The sequence below is a fragment of the Cotesia glomerata genome, linkage group LG4 (genome assembly GCF_020080835.1).
Source record: "Cotesia glomerata isolate CgM1 linkage group LG4, MPM_Cglom_v2.3, whole genome shotgun sequence".
In the NCBI taxonomy this organism is placed as follows: domain Eukaryota; kingdom Metazoa; phylum Arthropoda; class Insecta; order Hymenoptera; family Braconidae; genus Cotesia; species Cotesia glomerata.
The window spans coordinates 21920697-21938753 of NC_058161.1; the positions used below are offsets into that span (position 1 = coordinate 21920697).

The 18057-nt window shown below is 33.1% G+C and overlaps 3 protein-coding genes and 1 long non-coding RNA gene across 4 annotated transcripts in view; 1 reads left to right on the forward strand and 3 right to left on the reverse strand.

Moving 5' to 3' along the window:
- Positions 1-844: 844 nt before the first annotated feature.
- On the reverse strand, positions 845-3130 carry LOC123263981. Its single transcript, XM_044727026.1, has 2 exons — positions 2689-3130; positions 845-2586 (listed from the first exon to the last, which is right to left on the reverse strand). The coding sequence occupies exons 1-2, from the start codon at positions 3128-3130 to the stop codon at positions 2390-2392; spliced, it is 639 nt and encodes a 212-aa protein (XP_044582961.1). The 3' UTR covers positions 845-2389.
- Positions 1438-2301, reverse strand: LOC123263980. The gene has a single exon (XM_044727025.1). The coding sequence runs from the start codon at positions 2299-2301 to the stop codon at positions 1438-1440; it is 864 nt and encodes a 287-aa protein (XP_044582960.1).
- A 3564-nt stretch (positions 3131-6694) lies between the features above and the next one.
- The window catches only part of LOC123263759 (protein flightless-1-like), a 14019-nt gene continuing 2656 nt past the window's right edge, over positions 6695-18057 (reverse strand). The window contains exons 2-3 of the mRNA XM_044726733.1: positions 7770-7986; positions 6695-6986 (exon numbers count right to left, since the gene is read on the reverse strand). Of these exons, the coding sequence (XP_044582668.1) occupies positions 6710-6986; positions 7770-7984 (492 nt within the window). The 5' untranslated portion in view covers positions 7985-7986 and the 3' untranslated portion in view covers positions 6695-6709. The remainder of the gene's footprint in view (positions 6987-7769; positions 7987-18057) is intronic.
- Positions 6982-7929, forward strand: LOC123263760. Its single transcript, XR_006509218.1, has 2 exons — positions 6982-7213; positions 7388-7929. It is a non-coding gene; the product is annotated as an uncharacterized LOC123263760 (long non-coding RNA).

Consider the following 18057-nt stretch of genomic DNA (forward strand, 5'->3'; position numbering starts at 1 on the left):
AAATTTTCAAAACAAATAATTAATTCAACTCGCCAAATTTATTCAAAAATGTTCAAAACAAATAATTAATTCAACTCGCAAAATTTATTCAAAAATTTTCAAAACCAATAATTAATTCAACTCGCAAAATTTATTCCAAAATTTTCAAAACAAATAATTAACTCAACTCGCCAAATTTATTCAAAAATTAAAAAGGAAATAATTATTTCAATCGCAAAATTTTATCAAAAATTTCAATCGCAAAATTTTATCAAAAATTTCAATTGCCAAATTTAATAACAAAATCTCAATCGCAAAACTTTATCAAAAATCGCAACCGCAAAATTTATTTACGAAGTCTTCTCTTTTTTTTTTTTATTAAAAAAAATAATAATCTCAATCGCAAATTTCAACCACTAATTTCAATCGCAAAATTTTTCAATACACAAATTTCTAGAGAATATTATAAATTCAATCGCAAAAACCTAATAAAGATCTCAAAATTATCCAAAATAATTCAAATCGCCAAATGGTTCAACAATGACAAGAAGAAAAAACAAATTATGCGAAGTATTCGAATTATTCAACTTATTTTACAAAGCAATTTACTAAGCCGCTTTGTCGGGTATTTGAAGCTCGAGGTAGGTAAACAGTACTTATAATCCCGACCAAAAATTCCACACACACAAACACGTGACTCAACGGTACCGTGCCGCTGAGTGTCGTCACTAAGCTTCAAAAATACCGCACGGAATTTATTTAATTCCGTGCAACTCGAATTATAAACAATTATTTTAACACGACGAAATTCGCGGTGATGACACCCTGGGGCTAATAAAGACAGCGACCAGACTTACCCTGCAACTACCGTAGACGTCTCGGGCGATGCTGGCTAAGTAGGCGAAGTTGGCGGCCAAACTGACGGAAGAGCGTCGATATCTCGGCGATGGCGTGTCCGGGGTCGTAGTGTCCAAAACAATTCGGCGAAATATTTCCCAATAATGTACACAATTGTACTCACGTCAGCGACAAATTTAAAAAAAATTAAACAGCAAAAATAATCAAAAAGAGAACTGCACGATGCCAGTCACGGCATCCAGATCAGAATTCATTGTTAATAAGGCTGCCTCCTCGGCAACACATGCTCTTTTCTTTTCGGTTCGTTCCCAAAAACTCGCATCCAATCAGCTCACAGCTTCTTCTAGCCGGCCGTTGTATTACGGGATGCGTCCAGTATTCCGTTGCAATCGATGATTGGTCGATACTTCGATTAGTGATCAGCCTCGTGTTCAGATGGCGCCTTGCATACTTGTTGTTGATCGCTCTCCGTCGTCATTGGTCCATTCAAATTTTCTCGTCGTTCCATCCTCGCGGCCAGATGTCGCGTTGATCGTCGATGGCTCGTAGAAATTCGCGGGTCGTCTGATCGCTATAGTCTAGTCTCACTCACTCATGCATTCAACAATTGCCGAGTGCAAGGCATGCATCTTTATACGTTGTATGCTGTTGCCCATTCACTTTACGTATATCTTGAAATGACAATGGGCCAGTAACATTAACCAACAATAGTCGAAGATAAAAGCACTCAGTCTGTCTTGGATTCACTGTAAATACTCGCCCCAAGGCGTTTGATTTGAATAAATTGGGGCATGCATCAACTGGTGAGCCTTGCTTGCGGGGTATCCATTGTTTTGTTTGAGCCCATGTGAAATAGCGTGGTACTTGTGAATAGAGTAAAGTACGTGCAAAGGCACCAAAATCATCCGCACGATTACACAAATCAAAAAATTCAGTGAGTGTAGTTTTTGGTGGATTTATAGCACCATCAATCGCTGTCTCGTTCGTGAAATATACACACTGACCATTTTCAAGATGAACGGCTAACTGAAAAACTGCTGGATCCCGTTCATGAATTGGAAAACCAAAGATACGCCAAACAGCTTCATTCGAGCTGATGTACCGACCTATTTGGTAGAGCGTTATTTCATCGTTTTTATTTACTGGAGGAGCATTCACATTGGTATTTTCCACTATAAACACCGCCATGTCACTGCCTTTATGGACATACTTGTATTTGATGCTCTTCACAGAACTGCAGAACTCAACATTAATATGAGCATTGTATGATTTGCTCAGCAGGGGCGAATATGGCACGACCCAACGATTGTCAATATCAATGTCTGTGTTGCTGATGTTTTTAATAAATGATTGTCCGCCATTATCTGGACTCCTTCGACGATATATTGGATATCCGTCGACATTTGTGATTGTATCGTTAGTGAAATCTTTAGGGAAATTTTTTGTACATTTTCCATCTGACATGCAAGTCTACGTACGATGATGGTAGAATGACAGAGTTACCAATTTCGGCGGCGTCAGCGTTGTTGACAATAGCGTCTCGCAAGTGAATCTACTCTCCGACACGTAGCTTGAGTTGATTATATCGTAAGTATCGTAGTCGTTCGCCTTCTATCTTCGCGTACATGTCGATCATGAATTGTTGACAAAGCTCTCGAAATCGTAGAATGACGTTATCCAGCCCGCGTCTAATCATCAATCTATACGCATAATAATCCTTCGAGCTAACGTTCTTGTTTGTTTCGGCTCCTGTAATAATATATTCATAAATATTAATTTAAGTTAATTGCGTTTAATAATTTAATTGTTCTGTTAAAAGTGTAATAATCAAATTCATAATAAATAAAGTACCTGATACGGGATCTCGTTGTTTAATATTCATGCCGTATCCGTCTTGTCCCTTCCAGAAGATTAGCGGATATTGGAGAGCGTCATATGAACGGTGTGTATCAGCAATGAACTGAAGATTATTATTTCTCCTACGAATCACAATTTCTCGTGCACCTGTACGATCGCCAACCATGATTCCAGCAACGTCGTCAACTACAGGTGCATTGAATCTACGAATGTGTTCTCCAGCTGGTGTTTTATCAGGATTAATAACAATAGCGTGATTATCGCTTTCTAATTTGTGCATGTGGGATTTGAATATTTTCAACAATTCATTATGCTCATTCAATAGAGCATCCAGCTCGCTGACGATGCGTCTAGCAAAGAATGAATCAAGGTTATTGTAGCCACAACGTGCATCCACCCGATTGACTAGTGCGCTACCAGAGTCCTTGCCACCCATAAAGTAGATTTGTAAAAATTTATGTGGTTCGTTTGGCATTGGCAGCAATGAGCCTATTTTATGATAAACTTGGCCTCTGATTTTAAATGTAGAATTGTATTGTTGACCATTTGCATTAGTATTTTGAACTATTTCTGTTGCTCCGAACGATGTCATTTGAAAGCATGAGTTGAATGTTCGAATGGACTTCAGGAACACGTTAGAATCTGGATCTGTGCCGATAAGCAAACCGTTCAATGGTTCCGGTGGTGTTTCAATTACAGGTAGTTGTACCTTCCCTGACGCGCAACACATCCCGGCTGGTTCATTTTTGAATTTCAAAGCATGACAATACAGGCATTCTTTGTTCATAGCACCAATTACTACTTTTGAATGAGCATAATATTCAATATCGGGCTCATACTGGAATGCTAGACGCAGAAATGATGTAGCTACAAATGCTCGATGTGCCTGTCGGCGTTGTTGGTCATTCGCTCTGCGTCTATTGACAGTAAAACGGTGTGATTGTCGTTGTTCTAATCTCATGACTTCATTGCGTTCAGCTCGTGTATCGTCTGTGTTTTGTCGTAAACTCTCCAAGGAGAATTTCCGTAATTATTTTCTCTTCTTAAGTATTCAGGAATCAGGATCAGGAATTCTAAATTTAAAATAAAACACTCGGTGTTGGGGCGAATAATTATGAATAATTTATTTTCCAATGGGAGAAAACTCTAGTAATGACTAGAGAAAAACTCCTCGAAGATAGATACAGTCGTGTATGATATGAATATGTGTGTGTATAAGTGAAATAATTGTATTGAAGATACAATAGGGGTGAGAGATGATCTCAGCCGCCGATAGGTTATTGAGGTTAACCGTCGACCTGTTAATGATGATCCGAGAAGATCTGAGAATTTTGATCCGAGAGGATCAAATGTATGTTTGATCTGAAAGATCGAGTGAGTTGATCCAAGAGGATCAAAAGTATTTATGATCTGAGAATGTAAAGTAGTTAGTTATTATGAGATGAATTAGACTTTAATTAGTCAATTTGAATTATTTCGTGATTATAACTGTTTTTAATTTATTTTGATTAATTATGCCTTATTCGCGAGAATTTAAATAAATCGCAATATTTGATGATTATTACGTGAGAAGCACTGAGTTCAATATTTTTAATATAAGTTTAATTGCATATTATGAAGCTAAATTTATTCTAAATCTAATTAATTAATACTCATTACTGAAGATTTTGAAGTTAAACTAATATTTAAAAGTGATGAAATTACGCGTCTTATTACACGGCATGTAAGTTAAAGCAATGGCCGCGACGCCACACCAAAGTACTACGTCACAATTATCAAAAGTGTTTAAGTTTAATTACGATAAATTTATATTATTTTCATGATAAAGAACACGAAGTTAATTAACTAGATGAGTTACTTCAATATCAGAATGGATGTATTACTATGCAATTGTTCACAATGAAAAACACAGAATAATGAAATTAAGTGTTAGCGAGGCTAGCGGGTATATTGTGTCGGTCACAGGTCCCAAACACAACTGAACTTAGCACATGGCGTCTCGCGCCTCGTGCCTCGTGCCGGCCGGGCTTCTTCCCGCTAGCACATGGTGCGCAGGTTCAGCAGCCATTACAAAACGTGTTATTGGACATTTTCGTGGAGAACAGTCATAGAAACGACTCTTGTTGAGTCTCGAGTATAGTTAAGATTTTAGTATAGTAATGAGAGTCAGGGTGACCAACTCTCTTTTGCCTTGGCGGCAAAACAGTCTGATTGTTCTTGACGCAATTGCGCCATTCTCACACGCGCTCCAGTATTTTCTTCCTGAACTTGTTCTTCGGTTCTTTGGGCTCTTCTATTTCGAATGCTTCTAGATTTATTTGTATCACGGCTCAAATTGGCCCCTTTGCGTTTTGTTGGCATTGTTCACTGTACAATACGAAACACACATGAATAGAACTGATTGAATTACTCAATTATTAAATTTAATTATTATATTAATCATTTATTTTATCTTTGATTACATTAAATATACATGTAAAAATTAGATAGTTCCACGAAAGCGAAAAATTTTATGTTTCTTCATTATATCGAAAATACATATTGTTAGAAATAGTGAAAAAAAAAATTCTGTCGAAGTTAGAGCTCCTATAAGTAAACACAAAAAAAAAATTTCCCAATTGTAATAAAAATCTAACTTTCACCGAATTCGTTTTTCACCATTCCCAACAATATTTTCGTTATAAATAAGAAAGAATAATTTTTGATTTTATAATAAACGTAAAAAATAATTTATACTTACAACTCAATAGCCGTTGTTTGCGGGAACTCGTGACACGTGTTGAGTATTTTAGAGGTTATGTAAGTCACTTAATTAACTGATCGTGCGATTTACACTCAAAATTAATAATTTTATTAGTTATTAATAATTAATTATATTCTATAATATTAGTTATTAATAAATAAATAATAAAATTACTCGAGAATATATTTGATATGAGAGTTACACTGAGATAGTAAAAATGTTTAACTACTACGCTTGAAGCATAAACACTAATAATAGCTGAAAACTGTAGAGGTAGCATCCCTACTCCGTGCTGTTTACAGGGTGAGAAGTGACACCGGTAGACACATGGAGGGGATAACTTACCAAGTGATAATAATTGATGTTATCGAGCGGGATAGAAAATGATAAAATTATGAAGATGACTATTAAAAAGCAAGGGTTGGTGATAAAAAAGTGCAAATTTAGATTTGTATGTATTTTTTGATGCCACATAATACAAAAATAAAAAAAAAATTTTATCAAAAAAATAAAAAAAAAATTTTTGGGGTGAACACCCCTTATCACTTAGAGGTTAGAAAAATAGATAGTAGCCGATTCTCAGGCTTACTGAATATGCATAAAAAATTTCATGAGAATCAGTCAAGCCGTTTCGGAGGAGTATGGGAACGAACATTGTGACACGAGAATTTTATATATTAGAAGAATATTGAAGGGGCCTCTTGTTAATGGTCGTTATAGTCGACAGTCGTTATAAGTAAAAATTAGCAATGCATGGAATATATTCAAAAACAAAAATGCACGGATTAAATTTAAAAACAATATTTGATGAACGTTTACTAAACTAATAAATACTTGATGAAAGTTTATTTAACATTTATTAAACTAAACATAAATTAATTTATTAAACATTTTAATAAAACGACGTATAAATTTCAATACTACATTTAATAATATAGATTTAAAAACATAATTATTTTTGAAAATAATGAGTTACTTTGTCGAGGAATTATTTTAAGATTGTAACGGAATTATTTTCTACAACTATGTATATATATATATATATATATATATATATATATATATATATATATATATATATATATATATATATCTGACTCGAAATAATATTTCACTATTATTGAAAATAATAGTGAAAAAGGTATTTTAATACTTGTGAGCATGAAATAAAAATCTGAAATAAAAATAAAAATTGACAAAAAGACTGTGACAACTTAAAAGAGTTACGTTCGAGAGTACAGTTTGCCTCCTAACTAATTATACTTAATTTCTCTAACATACTAATTTTTCATACATAGAAAACATACCTGAAGTTTGTATAGGTGGTGGAACATTTGCTCCCGCAAGTCGTAGCTGGTGTTGCAACGAGAAATCAATATTGTAAAACTCAATACCAGAACCTTTTTTAACTTCCGTAGGTTTTGGAGGCATAATGAGATTTGGATTATCACGCAAGTCTAGTTGATCTAAATCATTTAATAGATGAATTGCATCTGGTACGGTAATTAGACGATTGGAAGATAAAATTAATTTTTTAAGCGATCTGCATCTAAGTATTAAACATATCTTGTATTAATAGAAGGAAATCTTTTTACTGAAACATTCACTGTTCACAAAAGTTGTGAGAACAAAAAATTTTCCAAATTTTTTAATGATTCTTAGAAGTTACTTTCAAGTAGAAAATCATAGTATTGAAAACATAAATAAAGGATTTGAAAGCTCAAAAATTTTAGTTTTATCCCCGTTTGCCAACGCAGTTTCGCTGATTAACTTGAGGTAAGATTGTTTTTTTAGGCAGATTGTGTAAAAATCAATCTATTGCATTTGTCCTCATGGTGAAATTTACAGCTATTTACAGCATTTCGATCAATTGATAAATAACAATCTTCGTAGTTCAAGCTATAGCTACTCATAACTGGAAGGTAAATAATTTTGTTTTTTGTGTTTTAGATGAGCCGTTATCAAGTTGTCATGTACGTCAGCGACATACTAACTTTGGAGGAGCTCCTTTCATCCGTAGTTTATTCACAAAAAAAATTAAAAAAAAAAATAAAGTTAGAAATTTTTTTTTGTTATTCAAGAGCGTGTGTGCTGAGCTGGATAAAGTTCATGTCAATATCTAAAATAGTTCTTGTGTAAATAAATTATTAATGTTGGCTTTTTTTCGAGCGCCAGAACCAGAATGATCCCTTAAATAAAGAAGGTTAAAGATCACCAAAAAATTGAAAAATTTTTTTTTCTCCTACAATTTTTGCGAGGAGTGTATTAATCAAAGCAACATTTGAGACTGTATGACTAGAGTGTCTAAGAAAGAAAAAAGAATTTAGTGTACCTGCATAATCCTTCAGGTATCATCTTTAAATGATTTTTTGCTGCAGAAAATATTTGTAGCGACGACAGTTTACCAATACCTGGAGGGATTCCTTCAAATTCTAAATGATTATCATTTAAATAGAGGCATCTCAGTGTAGAAATTCGACAGATAGAAGCAGGTAAGGCACTTAGTTTATTTCTGCAAAGATTCAAAATTTCTAATTTTTGCCACATTTCTGAAAAAAAAAACGAATAAATTACTCCAACGAAAGACTAGCTATATAGCTATAAAGATCCATTAATTTATATATAAGTAGTTCATATATAAGATCAATTTATGGATTACGTTCACAATCGAATTTTAATTAATTATTAATTCAAAGTTACTACTAGGGGTGTGCGAATAATTCGAACTTACGAATTATTCGTTCCGAATCGAATATTAATATTCGATTCGAAATTCGAATCGAATAATTCGAAATTCGACGAATAATTCGAAAAATTTCGAATTCGAAAATTTTCGAATAATTCGAACAATTCGCGAATAATTCGAACAATTCGCGAATCATCGAAATATTACTGAATTTTCTATTGTTTCCAATTTGAATTCCATTACATCGTGTATAAAAATATTATATTTATAAATTTATTTATTCACTAGCTGTTACCCACCCGCTACACTGGGCCCTTTATAGAATTGTATTTTTGAATCTAGACATGAAATTTAATTGGAGTATTGTTTTGACTTGCACAGATTTCAAATTCCATTGGATTAGCCTGTACCTTTTAACCATGTCATTATTCTATAGCTGATATTCATTGTAACGTTTAATGTACAATTACTGTGACATTCCCGCGGCTTTCTTTCAAAAATGAAAAGTAATTGACACACGGAAAAAAATAATCGGTAGCAGCTACCGATTTTTTTCGGTAGAGGCTCCCGGAAAAATCGGCAGCTGCTACCAAAAAAAAATCGGCAGCTCCTACCGAAAAAAATCGGCAGCAGATATCGATTATTTTCGGTAGAGTCTACCGATTTTTTCGGTGCAGGCTACCGATTACCACACGGAGAGAATTTTATGTTAACGATAAACATCCTTATTTTGTAGCTTCTACTATGCAGGATGGTTATTAATTTTTGCAAAGTTAAGACGATAAATGCAACTATCCGGCGATTGTAATGAGTAATGAGTAATTGTAATGAGTAGATTGTAATCATATAAAAACTACACAGGAAGTATAAAAAACTAAACTTTTTCGATTTTAGAGTCAGAATATAATAACGATTCTAATTCTAATGTTTGACATAAGAGTGAGTATTGAAAAAAGAATACTTATATTATCAAGAGAATAACAAAAATTTTGTCTCCAGGATAGTCATATGATAAAATCGGGTTTTTTTTTTAGTGAAATATAGTGTCATTGCAAAGGTCTTGACTTGAATTTGCGCCTTTTTAAGGTTTCATATCATTCTCATCGATAGTCAATTTATTATGATAAGTATTTAGGCTGCATTCGAAAATGCTTCATTTCTAGACACATAATTAATAAATGACCTTTTATCTTGTTAACTATTGACATTGTTAAAGATATAAGCTCATCCCGACATTACACTCATCGAGACCTTTCATTTGAGTACCCACACCAATTTTTCGTATATTTTATATATTTATATATGGGTCATTCCACCAAATAAGAACATTTTTTCGGGGCGACCCTCGCGGATTATGTTTAAAATTTATGGAGGTGTTCTCTATAATAAGAAATAAATTCCCTACAAGTTTCAGCCCTTAATATGCAGCGGTTCTGGAGTTATGATTTTTTGAAATTTTGAAAAAAAATTTTTTATAACTTTTTTATTAATTTTTCTGATGAGGAAAACTTTTTTATTAAAATCCACGAAAAATCTTATCTTGTCGGAAAAATTCTCAGCTTTTGAATGAAAATATCCATTTTATCATAAACACATCAGAAGACCCTTTGAAATCCAATTAAAGTGGAAAAATTGATTTTTCTCGGTGTGCGGTGCAAGGTACACCCAATTTGACTTTTTTTTCTGAAAGATCAGAGTTTTTTACACAAAATATATGGTTTTCACGATGTGCATATTTTTTATTCGATAACAATTAAATTAAACGTTATATCGGCTAAGCGTTCTACGATTATTCGGGATAGTAAAATAATTTTCTGTTAAATATTTAAAATTTCAAACTGCTCGTTAAAAAATTGAGTTTATAAAATGCAGATGGCGTTCACAACTATGATTCCATTTTCTTATTTAGGATGTAATTTTCCAAAATTTGCGAGAAATACTGATTGGATTATGGAAACTTAATCAATTTATAAAAATTTATTGAATAAATTGATTTGTAATAATCCAACGGAATCGTGCTTATTCAGAAGTTGTAATAGATGTCCAAACAAAGAAGAAATCATTAATTACTTTCATCCATCGTTTAAAGAGTTTGATGTAAATGAAATCGAATTTAAAATGTGGACATCAACCGATCGATGTACCATTGTAAACGTTATTTCGGATTCCGATGACTTTATTGATACCTTAGCGACGCAACTTGAGAAAATTTTAAAACATGACTTTATAGTAAAAATACAAAGTCGGTTTTTCCCTAATGCGAAATTAAATTTGAAGAGTGGTGAATTAGCGGTAGTTTTTAACTTGGTAGAAAATTGCGTTTGTTGTGCAGGAAGCTGCTCAAGGCTATTATTGAAATAATGACCAAGCTACTATACTTCAAATGGTGGTTTACTAAAACGAAAATGATACTATTAAGCATTTAGGCTTAGTTGGTATCTCAGATTGCCTTAAACATGACACAGTTTTGATTTATTTATTTCAAGAACAATTAATTTCTTTTTTAAGAGAAAAATTTACTGTTATTGAAAGGATTTTTTACTTCTCAGATGGAGCACCTCAGCAATTTAAAAATAAAAAAACATTTACTGATTTATGTTAATATTATGCTGACTTTAGAATCATCATTGAGTGGCATTTTTTTGCGACTGCCTATGGCAAAGGACCATGCGATGGGCTTGTAGGTCCAGTAAAACGACATGCTGCTAGAGCTTCATTACAAATGGAAAATAAAAAACATATACTGGCACCACAAGATTTGAATTCCTGGGCAATCAAGAATTTTACAGGCGTTGATTTTACTTTCATAACGAATGATGATTATTTAGACAAAAAAAATGTGTTAGACGTACGATATTCTTTATTAAAAACGATATTCTTTATTTTACCGATAAATGATGAAATTGGATATGCTCTTATTAAAACTGTATCAACATCTGAAAAAAGTTCAAAAATAAAAGTATTTTAATTATAAAGATTTTACGTTTAATTTAATTGCGATTGAACAAAAAATATGCACATCGTGAAAACCATATATTTTGTGTAAAAAACTCTGATTTTTCAGAAAAAAAAGTCAAATTGGATGTACCTTGCACCGCACACCGAGAAAAATCAATTTTTCCACTTTAATTGGATTTCAAAGGGTCTTCTGATGTGTTTATAATAAAATGGATATTTTAATTCAAAAGCTGAGCATTTTTCCCACAAGATAAGATTTTTCGTGGATTTTAATAAAAAAGCTTCCTTCTTCAGAAAAATTAATAAAAAAGTTATAAAAAATTTTTTTTCAAAATTTCAAAAAGTCATAACTCCAGAACCGCTGCATGTTAAGGGCTGAAACTTGTAGGGAATTTATTTCTTATTATAGAGAACACCTCCATAAATTTTAAACATAATCCGCGAGGGTCACCCCGTAAAAATGTTCTTATTTGGTGGAATGACCCATATATATTAGTCTGTGTCAAAATTTGAGCGCTTTATCTTCATTTTTCAATTAGCGCTCGCAAAAAGAAGAATTTTCGCCAAAAAAAGTTTTTCTCAGATTTTCAAAAATCGGGAAGTTATTGGTTTTACCATTATTATGCCTGTCTGTCTGTGTGTGTGTGTGTTTTTTTTTTCTCCCTTAGGGGGGGGGGGAAATCCTTTTTACGGATTCTAGGCATAGTTGTTTGGCCTGGATATGTGGCGACTCGACGCAGCGTCATACTAAAACTCGACACTAACGCCCCTACCCACTAAACCCTAAACCCCTTTTCCTTCTTTCCTCTAATCCCTCAACTTGTAGGTGAATACCAGCTGTTGGGGAAACAACGTAGTAACAATCTTCTCTAGGAGTTGTGGACACGTAGGTGATGGCATCGATTGGCATTTCAAGTGGGTCATAACCACCTTATACGGTCTGCCCCATGGATCTTTCTCGACTTCTGCGACCAGTTCCTTCCAGCAACGTCTTTTGCTTTCTTTGATGGCTCTGTTCAGTTCTCGACGGGCCTTTTTATACTCTGTCAACAGCTCTGCGGAGTTAGATCGTCTGTAGCCACGCTGAGACTTTCTTCTTTTTTTAAGACACTTTGAGCGTAGAATGCTAATGTGATCGTTCCACCAGTGTACTGAAGGTCTTGAATTTATGCGACGTTTCCGAGACATACTAGCGTCGCAAGCCTGGGTGACTCTTCTCATTAGTTCCTTGCTCTTCTCTACAGCAGTTTCTACGATGATCGGATTGCAGTCTAAGGCTACTACTAAAGCAGTGGGGTCGAGAGACTTAACTTTCCACCCAACCGAGCTAGCGCTCCTGTTGTCTCTTGTTAGTTTCTGGCCAGTTGATATTTCCCATATTATCGCACTATGGTCGCTGGCTGTATAGATGTTCAATACTTTCCAAGAAAAACCTCTTCGAGCTAAGCAACTGCTGACAAATGTAAGGTCGACAGTTGAGTTTGCCTCTCCCTTAGTATACGTTGGCGTGTCACCGGTATTAAGAAGGATCACGTCCAGAGTGGCCATTGCCTCGAAAAGTGCTTTTCCACGTGTATTAGTGAACTTGCTGCCCCAGTCTGTTGCCCAGGAATTGAAGTCACCAGCTATTGCCACGGGAAAGTGTTTTCTTGCGTCCTCAGTTAGCCGATCAAGGAAGTCTTCAAAATGCTCATTAGAGAGACTAGGTGGTGCATAGCAACTGTAGAAGCAGAGGCCATCTACCCATGCTGCTACGAAGCCAGCTTCTTTATTGTTGACTGTTCTCTGAAAAGGACATTTACCGCAGGACCAGATGACGGCTTTGTTAGTGCTGTCGGATTCCCAGGGTTGGTTACTCAGATGTCTATAAGGCTCACTTATAAGTGCTACATCTGCCTCTAATTCGCGCACAGTTTGCATGAGCAGGTCATGCGCAGCCTCACAATGATTGAGGTTGAGCTGCACTATCTTCATGTTCTTGGCTTCGTTATCTTCTGGAGCGCTTCTTGGAAGATGGGGCATCTGTTCGTGCCTGCATGGTGAGCCGCCTTTTCTACGCCGTGCCGTTCAAAGCACAGTGCACATTTAGCTGGATTTTTACAATCAGCAATTTTGTGTCCTTCTTTTCCGCACCTTATGCAGAGCTTAGACCGGTCGACTTCGCTTTTGCATTGCGATCCGAAGTGCCCAAATTTCCAGCATTTGAAGCATTGTATGGGTCTCTCCGTTGCTCTCATTCGGCAATTAGACCAGCCTATCCTTATTTTGCAGTTTCCCTCCAGTAACTTTTGTGCTGCAGCTGCTGGTAGTGACACTGTGGCTGTCTGTGTACCCCTAAAGGCTTTACGGATCTTGATTGCCTCTAGTGGGATTTCACAACTTTCTCCAGCTTCCCTCTTTAGAGCGGTCTGAATATGCTCTTTCGTCGTGTCGTCATCGACATCTCGGATCTCGATGGTCTCCTGTTAACTTTTTAACTGGTTAACTTTTCTCAGCAGTCTCCGAAAATTATTATTGAGTTGTCATTCGATTCGGGATGGCATCTAGATGATTTTTGAAAAAAAATGAAGTTTCACTTGTAAAAATTGCAAAAGTTATCAACAATTAACTGAAAAAAGTGGATTTATTTTTTTGAAAATATCTCACAAACTAATGAAGATTTATTAAATTTAAAGAAAGATTCAAAAATATGAGGAAATTTCCCAAAAAAAGTCTCAATTCCCAGAAGTGTAGGACCAATATTTTAAAAAATTATGTCTATACACCTGCTGACAACATAAAAACGGATCATTAAGGAAGTACGAGCACCGAGACAACTTTTGATAAAAGGCTTGATTTTTCGTTAATATGAAGTTTAAATATGTCTAAAAAAATTCCGAAAATTTGAAGGAGATTGCCCGATTATTTAAATAAATAATTAACTTTAAAGTTGAGCAATTTAACATCGGTCTTATGGGGTAACCTCCAAACATTGATACATTTTTGTAATTTTCTCGTAAAACTGTCGGTGAACATTTTTAAAAAACTTATGGATTAAAGTAAATATATTAGTGATAAATATAATTCAAAAAAATTTACACTTGCCCGACTAATTAAAGTGTATTAATTAAAAGAAAAATAAATGCCGCCATAAGCCAATGTTAAATGTTTATCTATATATTGAGAAAAATCATATGGTAACTGCTCTCCCCTTACCGCACTAGAGTCGATACCTATCCCCATCCCGTCTAGCGCTCGTACTTCCTTATTAATATTTTGAAGAAAAAATTTTTTTCGACGATTAATTCAAGTTTTTAATTTTGCAACAACGAAAATTAATAACAAAAAACTGAAAAATGAAATTTTTTTAATTTTTTCAACGGGGATCTATTCTGAAAACTGCCAAGAATTGCTCCACTCCTGTAAAAAAAATCGACTTAAAATTGTCGTTTGTTTAGGATCTTAAACGTGACACAAACCAAGACTATTTTAAGACTCTTTTAAGACGTAAAAAAAATTTCCAAAAACATATTTGTGAAAATTTGGTTCTCGAATTTATTGGGAAAATTAATTTTTAGACATTTTTTAGACGATTTTACGACTTTCTAAACTAAATATTTTTGAGTAAGATGTTTTTAAATTGAATTTATAATTGTTAAAAAATTATATCCGACAATTCTAAGACGTTCCGTTTTAATGTTCCGGGGCTCTATCGCTGTTAGCTCATCTCAAAATAGTCTCGAAATTTCTGTTTAAGATTTTTTTGAGACTAATTTATTTAGATCATTCTAAGACTAATTTATTTAGATCGTTTTAAGAAGAATTTATTTAGATCATTTTAAGACAATTTAAAGACGCTCCATAATTATGTTCCGGAGCTCTGTCGCTGTAAGGTTTTTCAAAGACTATTTTAAGATTTTTTCAAGACGATTTTAAGATTTTTTTGAAACTTTTTGAGATATTTTCAAAAACTAAATCCCCTTTTTTTCAGTTAATTGTTGATAACTTTTGCAATTTTTACAAGCGGACTTCATTTTTTTTTCAAAAATCATCTAGATGCCATTCCGAATCGAATGACAGCTCAATAATAATTTTCGGAGACAGCTGAAAAAAGTTTACCAACAAGGCACTTGTTGGCTAGACTACAACTACCGTATTAAGTTACGAGCGCTACAGAAGAATCTGTTGACGAATAAAAATGACAGAAAGAGATATATTTTATTAATTTTAAAGCATGAATAATCTTTAAGTCAATGAGACTTATGAATAAAAAATTACGAAAAAATTAATTTTTTGTCTTCATTATTTTTGTTAATAAAATTATTTTTAACTTCTATGGTACCATACTATAATCAATTAAAGCATAAAAACTATTTTTTTAGATAATAAATATTCTTAAAAAAATTGTATTATTCAGTTCTTTTCGTTAAGAAGTAGTTTTATACGTGTCCATCGATAGTTGAAAACAAAAATTATCGAACAAATGTTAATTAAATTAGCTATTAAAAAGAAGCTGTTGATTCTTCAAATTCGACAAAAAATCATCTTTGTAGAGAATTTTATTTCCTACAAAAACGTACCAAGGGTTTTTTCATATTTGGTATATTGAATTTTCTATAACCAAAAAATAAGTGAAAAAAAACTTTTTTTGGCGAAAATTCTTCTTTTTGCGAGCGCTAACTGAAAAATGAAGATAGAGCGCTCAAATTTTGACACAATTTTTTTTTCGTAACTCTAAACGAAATTTTGATATGGGACCGAAAAAAAAAAATCTTCGATTTATTTGGCACAGTCTAATATATATATATATATATATATATATATATATATATATATATATATATATATATATATATATATATATATATATATATATATATTCACATACAAAATAATTTAAAAAATAATTTTTTGGGACTTGGATGATATTTCTCGGTTAGTTTCTGAACAGAATCTATACCGATTATTTCGAATGCGGCTACCAAAAGGTATTTAATTTAATAAAAATTTATTATCAAAAAATACCTAATAAACACTCCTCATTTTTAATATTTTGTATTTAAGTAAGTGTTATTTGTATCTCAAATGAAGTTCCTTTTTCTTATTCATTAAGAAGTGAGAATTTAACTTCTCGTTAAGAAGATAAGAAATTTTCAAAAATTGGTAATCGGTAGTCTGCACCGAAAAAATCGGTAGCCTCTACCGAAAAAAAATCGGTAGCTGCTACCGAAAAAAATCGGTAGCAGATACCGATTATTTGTCGGTAGCAGCTACATATTTTTTCGCGAGCCTCTACCGAAAAAATCGGTAGCCTCTACCGAAAAAAAATCGGTATCTGCTACCGATTATTTATTTCCGTGCACGAAGAAAATAATTTGAAATGATCATTGAAAGTTTCAGTTAAAGTAATTGCAGGTTTTATGAGTGTAGTTGAAATCTGCCTAGCTTAAAGTGCGAATTTCACGTTAATACAAATCTTCTCCGTGACATCTATTTTATATAGAAAACTATAAAATCGAGCGCGCTTTTGCCTACATGTTTATTATCGACAACTGAATTTATCAACATTTTTACAAATTGTATTGCTTAATTATTGACATTTTTTGAGATATAAGCTTATCCTGAAGTTAAGCTCATTGAAACCGTTCATTTGAGTATCCACACGATTTTTTTGATATATTTTATATATATGATATTTCTCATATTTGTGAAATATAGAAAATATATATAAAATTCGTGTAAGTATTTAAATGGAAGATCTCGATAATTGTAACTTTGGGATGAGCTTATATCGTTAAAAATATCATCAATGGACAAAATACAACGTCATTTTTTAATTCTTGATATTTATGAAGATATAAGATCATCACGACGTTACGCTTATCAAGAGTTTTCATTTGGATACCCACACGAATTTTTTATTTATTTTATATATTTCACAAATATGAGAAATATCATATGTATAAAATATATGAAAAATTCGTGTGGGTACTCAAATGATGGGTCTCGATAAGTGTAACCCCAGGATGAGCTTATATCATTAAAAATATCATCAGTAGACAAAACACAACGTCATTTCTTAATTATTAACTTTTTTTAAGATACAAAGAGAGAAGCGCGCTCGATTTTCTAGTTTTTTATTTAAAATAGATGTTACGGAGAAGATTTTTATTAACAGAAAATTCGTCGCACTTTAAGCTAGGCAGATTTTAACTTCACTTATGAGACCTGCAATTACTTTAACTGAAACTTTTAATGATCATTTCAAATTATTTTCTTCGTGTCAATTACTATTCATTTTGGAAAGAAAACCACAAGAATGTTACAGTGATTGTACATTAAACGTTACAATGAATATTAGCTATAGAATAATTACATGGTTAAAAGTTACAGGCCAATCCGATGGAATTTGAAATCTGTGCAAGTCAAAACAATACTCCAATTAAATTTCATGTCTAGATCTAAGAATACAATTCTATAAAGGGCCCAGTGGAGCAGGTGGGTAACAGCTAGTGAATAAATAAATTTATAAATATAATATTTTTATACACGATGTAATGGAATTCAAATTGGAAACAATAGAAAATTCAGTAATATTTCGATGATTCGCGAATTGTTCGAATTATTCGGGAATTATTCGAAAATTTTCGAATTATTCGAAATTCTTTGAATTATTCGTCGAATTTCGAATAATTCGATTCGAATTTGAATCGAATATCAATATTCGTATTATCAATTTCGAGTTCCTTATCGGTATTTTCGAGTTCTGTGATTGTGATTCTTCGAGCCACGATAATCAAGAGTCCCGCAGTTCGAGTGACCTGGTCCCTTCAAAATTCAATTGTTATTTGTATGTTGTTAAGCGGCGAACTTTTGTTTGCCGAAGTCGTTACTCCGGTCTCGAACTCATTTAAATCGTTATCTAAAACTATATTATAAAGTTAATAAGTGATAAGTGTAAATTAAGACGTGTTTGCCCCCTAGGATCTTTAACTGA

Coding starts and splice junctions, on each gene's coding strand:
- LOC123263981 (XM_044727026.1), bottom strand. CDS start 3,130: ATGGGTGGCAAGGACTCTGGTAGCGCACTAGTCAATCGGGTGGATGCA. Junction 2,587..2,688: donor ACAACGAGATCCCGTATCAG/GTACTTTATTTA, acceptor ATATTATTACAG/GAGCCGAAACAAACAAGAAC.
- LOC123263980 (XM_044727025.1), bottom strand. CDS start 2,301: ATGTCAGATGGAAAATGTACAAAAAATTTCCCTAAAGATTTCACTAAC.